This window comes from Anomaloglossus baeobatrachus, chromosome 4 (genome assembly GCF_048569485.1).
Source record: "Anomaloglossus baeobatrachus isolate aAnoBae1 chromosome 4, aAnoBae1.hap1, whole genome shotgun sequence".
NCBI classification, from domain to species: Eukaryota; Metazoa; Chordata; class Amphibia; order Anura; family Aromobatidae; genus Anomaloglossus; species Anomaloglossus baeobatrachus.
Genome location: NC_134356.1, coordinates 19,040,253 through 19,049,031, shown reverse-complemented (window position 1 = coordinate 19,049,031; position 8,779 = coordinate 19,040,253). Strand labels below are relative to the sequence as shown.

Below are 8,779 nucleotides of genomic sequence, written 5' to 3'. Positions count from 1 at the left end.
GCAGACGCTAAGGAGTAAATGGTTATCTCTGATCACTATCACTGTGGTAGGAGCTTAGTTTTAGACTAAGGGCTAGTTCACACTAAGCGACAGCGACAACGAGGTCGCTGTTACGTCACCATTTTCTGTGACGTAGCAGCGACCTTGTAAGTCGCTGTTATGATCGCTGCTTAGCTGTCAAACACAGCAGCCGAAGCAGCGATCATAACCGCGAGAGCAGGGAGCCGCGCACACTGCTTAGCGCTGGCTCCTTGCTCTCCTAGCTACAGTACACATCGGGTTAATTAACCCGATGTGTACTGCAGCTACATGTGCAGAGAGCAGGGAGCCGCGCACAATGCTTAACGCTGGCTCCTTGCTCTCCTAGCTACAGTACACATCGGGTTAATTAACCCGATGTGTACTGCAGCTACATGTGCAGAGAGCAGGGAGCCGCGCACAATGCTTAGCGCTGGCTCCCTGCTCGCCTAGCTAAAGTACACATCGGGTTAATTAACCTGATGTGTACTGCAGCTACATGTGCACAGAGCAGGAGCCGGCAGCACTGGCAGCGTGAGAGCTGCGGAGGCTGGTAACTAAGGTAAATATCGGGTAACCACCTTGGTTACCCGATGTTTACCTTGGTTACAGCTTACCGCAGCTGCCAGATGCCGGCTCCTGCTCCCTGCTCGCTTCATTTCGTCGCTCTCTCGCTGTCACACTCAGCGATCTGTGCGTCACAGCGGGAGAGCGCCTTTGAAGAAAACGAACCAGGGCTGTGTGTAACGAGCAGCGATCTCGCAGCAGGGGCCAGATCGCTGCTCAGTGTCACACACAGCGAGATCGCTAATGAGGTCACTGTTGCGTCACCAAAACCGTGACTCAGCAGTGATTTCAGTAGCGATCTCGCTATGTGTGAAGCACCCCTAAGGAATTCTGATCTATCACGGTGCATGGATATTAGTATTATTTTTGTCAACTAATACTAGTACATCACCTGTACCAGAACCAGAACCTGAGCAAGTTGAAGGAAAATCCAAAAACTAAGAACTGGTCATTTCTTCTTTCGGATGTCCTAGTTGTCATCCTCACCCAAAGAAAGAAAAAAAGTGTGTAAACAGTTGTTAGGCCTCACACTCCTCCCCAACTAAATAAATATGAAGACACCTCTCAGGACTTTCTAAACCTCTCGATACCACAAGTGCCAAGTTTCTTCACCTGTACTTGACGGGTAGTGGTAGCCCCGATTGGACGCCTGTTTTTGGGTAACAATCAATGGGAGGTGGGATCCTAAGTATTAATAACTGGACATACAGTAATAAAAATCAAAGTCAATAACACAAAGAATTGTATAAATAATTGTTTATTAAAATATTGGTTCCATAATACCATTGTGGACAGGAAGGAAGTATCGAGGCAGGAATGTTGAGAAACACTGCTGCAGACGATCATGGTACAGGCTTGATAGAGGCCTCAGCATTGATTCTCATCATCGAATGAGAGTAGGTGGGTCATCCTCATCACCACAAAGTGGACTAGAGGAATAATCCTGTATATGTCACACCTCAGTATTCATCATTGAAGGGATATTCTGGATGATCTCTCCATCTAAAATGACAACATGGGAATGATTCATCTTACTGTTCCTATATGGCTGCTCATCTAGTAATCTCCTATTATGTAGTAAAACAAATGTAATGAACTGGTACCTTCTTAGCATAGCACCTGTAAAAATGGTCATGTCTCCCATCTCAGAATTCATACCATCAACCTACATCCTTCCCTTTATGCGTGCGCCATCCCATGAGCACATGGCGCATACACTGAGCTTTCCTTGCACATATGCGCATCCCTGTACACTAAACTTGAAAGATGACACTGGGTGGGTCAAGGAGAGCATTGTCGAGTGGTCGCCCAGTACATGCTCCAGATTTTTCTGGTGAAGAAGGGAATGTAGGAGACTAATCAATTCAGACTGAATTATAAACCTGAGACTGTGGTGATCCCTCTATTCGCAAAGTATAAAAAAGGAGCCATTTATTATATACTCACATTAACAGCTCCACATAACGAATGTTTTTGTTTAGGGCTTCAATGTCCTTCATTTCCTGGTCAGTCAGCGAGAAGTCAAATATCTGAGAGGAGGAAGATATTAAACATTGAAAAAACAAAAAGACACATAATTGTAAACCACACGGAAATATGCAAGTGCAATATATATTTATTTTGGATACTTGTAGCTCCTTTACATTCTGCAGCACTTTACAAACATTGTCACCACTGTCACCATTGGGGCTCACTCCGAATTCTCTAATACTGTCTTTGGAGCGTGGGAGGAAAATTGGAGTTAGCTGCTCTCAGACTAAAAGACCCCCCCCCCCCCCCCACAAAAAAATAAAATACATTTTTTTTTTATAAAATTATATTATATATTATATTATATTATATATATATATATATATATATATATATATACACACACACACACACACACACACACACACACACACACACACACGCATTTTTTTCTTGTTAAAGTCCATGTATATAGACACCAGAAAATATGACCTAAACGAAGGGAATTTTGTTTACTTACCGTAAATTTCTATTCTTCTAGCTCCTATTGGGAGACCCAGACAATTGGGTGTATAGCTTCTGCCTCCGGAGGCCACACAAAGTATTACACTTAAAAGTGTAACCCCTCCCCTCTGCCTATACACCCTCCCGTGGATCACGGGCTCCTCAGTTTTGGTGCAAAAGCAGGAAGGAGGAAACTTATAAATTGGTCTAAGGTAAATTCAATCCGAAGGATGTTCGGAGAACTGAAACCATAACCAAGAACAATTCAATCTGAACAACATGTGCACACAAAAGAACAACCAGCCCGAAGGGAACAGGGGCGGGTGCTGGGTCTCCCAATAGGAGCTAGAAGAAAAGGAATTTACGGTAAGTAAACAAAATTCCCTTCTTCTTTGTCGCTCCATTGGGAGACCCAGACAATTGGGACGTCCAAGAGCAGTCCCTGGGTGGGTAAAAGAATACCTCAATAAAAAGAGCCGAAAGGGCCCCCTCTTACAGGTGGGCAACCGCCGCCTGAAGGACTCACCTACCTAGACTGGCGTCTGCCGAAGCATAGGTATGCACCTGATAGTGTTTCGTGAAAGTGTGCAGACTAGACCAGGTAGCTGCCTGACACACCTGCTGAGCCGTAGCCCGGTGCCGCAAAGCCCAGGACGCACCCACGGCTCTGGTAGAATGGGCTTTCAGCCCTGAAGGAAGCGGAAGCCCAGAAGAACGGTAGGCTTCGAGAATCGGTTCCTTGATCAACCGAGCCAAGGTTGACTTGGAAGCCTGCGAACCCTTACGCTGGCCAGCGACAAGGACAAAGAGCGCATCTGAACGACGCAGGGGCGCTGTGCGAGACACGTAGAGCCGGAGTGCTCTCACCAGATCCAAAGAGTGCAAATCCTTTTCACATTGGTGAATTGGATTAGGGCAAAATGAAGGCAAGGAGATATCCTGATTGAGATGAAAAGGAGATACCACCTTAGGGAGAAATTCCGGGACCGGACGCAGAACCAGCTTATCCTGGTGAAACACCAGGAAGGGGGCTTTGCATGACAGCGCTGCAAGCTCAGACACTCTCCGGAGTGATGTAACTGCCACTAGAAAGGCCACCTTCTGCGAAAGGCGTGATAAGGAGACATCCCGCAGCGGCTCGAAAGGTGGTTTCTGAAGAGCCGTTAGCACCCTGTTAAGATCCCAGGGTTCCAGCGGACGCTTGTAAGGTGGGACTATGTGGCAAACTCCCTGCAGGAACGTGCGGACCTGCGGAAGTCTGGCTAGACGTTTTTGAAAAAATACGGAGAGCGCCGATACTTGGCCCTTGAGAGAGCCGAGTGACAAACCCTTGTCCATTCCGGATTGAAGGAATGAAAGAAAAGTGGGTAAGGCAAACGGCCATGGAGGAAAACCGTTATCAGAGCACCAGGATAAGAAGATTTGCCAAGACCTGTAATAGATCTTGGCGGACGTTGGCTTCCTGGCCTGTCTCATGGTGGCAATGACATCCGGAGATAACCCTGAAGACGCTAGGAGCCAGGACTCAATGGCCACACAGTCAGGTTGAGGGCCACAGAATTCAGATGGAAAAATGGGCCTTGTGACAGCAAGTCTGGGCGGTCTGGAAGCGCCCACGGTTGACCCACCGTGAGATGCCACAGATCCGGGTACCACGACCGCCTCGGCCAGTCTGAAGCGACGAGAATGGCGCGACGGCAGTCGGACCTGATCTTGCGTAACACTCTGGGCAGCATCGCCAGAGGAGGAAACACATAAGGCAGTCGAAACTGCGACCAATCCTGAACTAACGCGTCCGCCGCCAGAGCTCTGTGATCCTGAGACCGTGCCATGAATGCCGGGACTTTGTTGTTGTGCCGTGACGCCATGAGATCGACATCCGGCGTTCCCCAGCGGCGACAGATCTCTCGAAACACTTCTGGGTGCAGAGACCATTCCCCCGCATCCATGCCCTGACGACTGAGAAAATCTGCTTCCCAGTTTTCTACGCCCGGGATGTAAACTGCGGAGATGGTGGAGGCTGTGGCTTCCACCCACTGCAGAATCCGCCGGACTTCCTGGAAGGCTTGACGACTGCGAGTGCCGCATTGGTGGTTGATGTATGCGACGGCAGTGGCGTTGTCCGACTGGATACGGATCTGCCTGCCCTCCAGCCACCGATGGAAAGCCAATAGGGCTAGATACACTGCCCTTATCTCCAGGACATTGATCTGAAGGGAAGACTCTATCGGAGTCCAGGTTCCCTGAGCCCTGTGGTGGAGAAAAAACGCTCCCCACCCTGACAGGCTCGCGTCCGTGGTGACCACAGCCCAGGTTGGGGTAGGAAGGATTTTCCCTGCGATAGAGAATTGGGAAGGAGCCACCACTGAAGTGACGTCTTGGTTGCAAGGGAAAGAGAGACGTTCCTGTCGAGGGAAGCCGACCTTCTGTCCCATTTGCGGAGAATGTCCCATTGGAGTGGCCGTAGATGGAATTGCGCAAACGGCACTGCCTCCATCGCTGCCACCATCTTCCCCAGGAAGTGCATGAGGCGCCTTAAGGGGTGTGACTGACTCCGAAGAAGTGATTGCACCCCTGCCTGCAGAGAAAGCTCTTTGTCCCGTGGTAGCTTGACTACCGCTGACTGTGTATGAAACTCCATCCCGAGGTAAGTCAGTGATTGGGTCGGTGTCAACTTGGATTTCGGGAAGTTGATGATCCACCTGAACTGCTGGAGAGTCGCCAGAGCGACGGTAAAGCTGTGTTGACACGCCACCCGAGAAGGGGCCCTGACTAGGAGATCGTCTAAGTAGGGAATCACCGAGTGGCCCTGAGAGTGTAGGACCGCCACGACGGATGCCATGACTTTGGTGAAAACCCGTGGGGCTGTCGCCAGGCCGAAAGGCAATGCCACGAACTGAAGGTGTTCGTCCCCGATGGCGAAACGCAAGAAGCGTTGATGTTCGGGTGCGATCGGCACGTGGAGATAAGCATCCTTGATGTCGATCGATGCTAGGAAGTCTCCTTGTGACATCGAGGCGATGACCGAGCGGAGAGATTCCATCCGAAACCGTCTGGTTCTCACATGTTTGTTGAGCAGCTTGAGGTCCAGAACGGGACGGAATGATCCGTCCTTTTTTGGCACCACGAACAAGTTGGAGTAAAAGCCGCGACCACGTTCCTGAAGGTGAACGGGGGTCACAACTCCTTCTGTCTTCAGAGCGTCCACTGCCTGAAAAAGTGCGTCGGCCTGAGCGGGGGGCGGAGAGGTTCTGAAGAAACGAGGCGCAGGACGAGAGCTGAACTCTATCCTGTAACCGTGAGACAGAATGTCTCTCACCCATCGGTCTTGAACATGTGGCCACCAGGCGTCGCCAAAGCGGGAGAGCCTGCCACCGACCGAGGATGTGGCTAGGGGATGCCGAGAGTCATGAGGAGGCCGCCTTGGAGGCAGTGCCTCCTGCGGCCTTTTGGGGGCGTGACTTGGACCGCCACGCATAGGAGTTCCTCTGGCCTTTCTCCGGCCTGCTGGACGAAGAGGATTGGGGCTTGGCGGAGGGACGAAAGCACCGAAACCTCGATTGTATTTTCCGTTGCTGAGGTCTCTTAGGTTTGGACTGGGGTAAGGAGGAGTCCTTTCCCTTGGATTCCTTAATAATCTCATCCAATCGTTCGCCAAACAATCGTTCGCCAGAAAACGGCAAACCGGTTAAAAACCTCTTGGAGGCCGAGTCTGCCTTCCATTCGCGCAGCCACATGGCCCTGCGGACTGCCACAGAGTTAGCAGATGCCACAGCTGTACGGCTAGCAGAGTCTAGGACTGCGTTCATGGCGTAGGAAGAAAAAGCTGACGCTTGAGAAGTCAAAGACGCAACTTGCGGAGCAGAATTACGTGTGACAGCATTAATCTCAGCCAGACAAGCTGAGATAGCTTGGAGTGCCCATACGGCTGCAAAGGCCGGGGCAAAAGACGCGCCCGTGGCCTCATAGATGGACTTCACCAGGAGCTCTATCTGCCTGTCAGTGGCATCCTTTAGCGATGAGCCATCTGCAACCGATACCACAGATCTAGCCGCCAATCTAGAGACTGGAGGATCCACCTTGGGGCATTGAGCCCAACCCTTAACGACTTCAGAGGGGAAGGGGTAACGCGTGTCAGTGAGGCGCTTAGTAAAGCGCTTGTCCGGAACCGCTCTGGGCTTCTGGACAGCGTCTCTGAAGTTAGAGTGATCGAAAAACGCACTACGTGTACGTTTGGGGAACCGAAACTGGTGTTTCTCCTGCTGAGACGCCGACTCCTCTTCAGTAGGAGGCGGGGGAGAGAGATCCAACACCTGGTTGATGGACGAGATAAGATCATTCACTAAGGCGTCCCCTTCAGGTGTATCAAGGTTAAGGGCGACGTCAGGGTCAGAGCCCTGAGCTGCGACGTCCGCCTCGTCCTCCAGAGAGTCCTCAAGCTGGGAACCCGAGCAGCGTGAAGAAGTCGGGGAAGATTCCCAGCGAGCCCGCTTAGCCAGTCTAGGACTGTGGTCCGGGCAGGAGTCCTCCACGTGGGACCTAGGGCCCGACCTGGGAGCGCGCTGCGGCGCGGACCGAGAGGGGCCTGGAGGCGACGATCCAACAGGGGCTGGGGCCTGTGTAAGGACCGGTCTGGACTGCAAAGCTTCTAGCAGCTTGGCAGACCATTTGTCCATAGACTGAGCCATGGATTGTGAAAGTGACTCAGAGCGTTTCTCAGCAAAAGAGGCGAACTCTGTCCCTGCCGCCTGGACAGGGGGAGCAGGGGGGTCTACATGAGCCGAGGGGCCCACTAGTGACCGAGGCTCCGGCTGAGCAAGCGAAACAGGGGTCGAGCATTGCTCACAGTGAGGGTAGGTGGAACCCGCAGGTAACATAGCCCTACAAGAGGTACAGGCCGCAAAAAAACCCTGTGCCTTAGCAGCTTTGCTCCTTGTGGACGACATGCTGTTGTCTCCTAGGAGAATGATCACTGAGGGTATATGGGCAAAAAAGGGTATACAGCCCGACCGAACAGAAATATATATATATAAATACGTATCTATTCCGGCACCCTAGGGGGGGACCAGCACCGGGTGACCGGTGTGGCTTACCGACCGCTAACAAGCGGAGAGTGTGTGTCCTCCAGATTCCCTGCCTTAGGTCCCCCGGAGCTGCAGAGCTGTTCCTGAGAATCCTCCACCGGCAGAATGCCCAAAAAATGGCTGCCGGAGCTCTCAGGGGAGGAGAGGAGCCGTGGGCGGCGCCAGAGAAGTGCGGGAATCTGGGGTCCCCACAGTGATCAGTGAGGGGGGAGGAAACATGCAGGATGCTCCAGTTCTCACATCCGACGTCAGGTCGGCAGTCCCGCCCTTACCCCTGACAGGCAGGCCCGGGGGCGGGATTTTTGCGACTAGGCCGCGATGAAGCCGGGGACTAAATTTGAGACCGCGCCCGACAAGCAGGCACGGTCGGCGCGGAGTCCGCTGGCCTTCTCAATTCAGCAGCTGCCGCAGCGTCCGGGAAGAAGGTGCGCTCCTGCACAGACCCCAATGGGGACACAGAGTACCTTAGAGTTGCAGGGCCCGGTCCCTGAGGTTGAATAGACTCCGGTCCGGCAGATTCCCACAGGGGCTGCGGAGGGAGCACGGTCCCAGCAAATGGATGACCGCTCAGGATCCCACTTCTCCCAGAGCCGCTAAGGGATGGTGAAGGAGACGGCATGAGGCTCCGGCCTTTGTACCCGCAATGGGTACCTCAACCTTAACAACACCGCCGACGTAGTGGGGTGAGAAGGGAACATGCCGGGGGCCCCGTGGGGGCCCTCTTTTCTTCCAACCGACATAACTAAAATGAGAATGCATGAGTGGATGTGTGCCTCCTTCCACACAAAGCATAAAACTGAGGAGCCCGTGATCCACGGGAGGGTGTATAGGCAGAGGGGAGGGGTTACACTTTTTAAAGTGTAATACTTTGTGTGGCCTCCGGAGGCAGAAGCTATACACCCAATTGTCTGGGTCTCCCAATGGAGCGACAAAGAAATTTAATTTTGCACCACATTTTTAGGGATCTATGCAACATACACACACACACACACACACACACACACTTTTCTTGCTAAAAAAGTGCATAGATCCCTAAAAATGTGGTGTAAAATTAAGTGTTTAGGTCATATTTTCTGGTGTCTATATACATGGACTTTAACAAGAAAAAAAAAAAAAAAACACCACCACACTATAAA

General features: G+C 51.8%; 1 protein-coding gene across 1 annotated transcript in view; it reads right to left on the bottom strand.

Annotated features, from left to right (window-relative positions):
* Positions 1-1,326: 1,326 nt before the first annotated feature.
* The window catches only part of LOC142301065 (aldo-keto reductase family 1 member D1-like), a 46,697-nt gene continuing 39,244 nt past the window's right edge, over positions 1,327-8,779 (bottom strand). Inside the window, exons 8-9 of the mRNA XM_075342085.1 lie at positions 2,032-2,114; positions 1,327-1,587 (exon numbers count right to left, since the gene is read on the bottom strand). Coding sequence (XP_075198200.1) covers positions 1,545-1,587; positions 2,032-2,114 — 126 coding nt within the window. The 3' untranslated portion in view covers positions 1,327-1,544. The remainder of the gene's footprint in view (positions 1,588-2,031; positions 2,115-8,779) is intronic.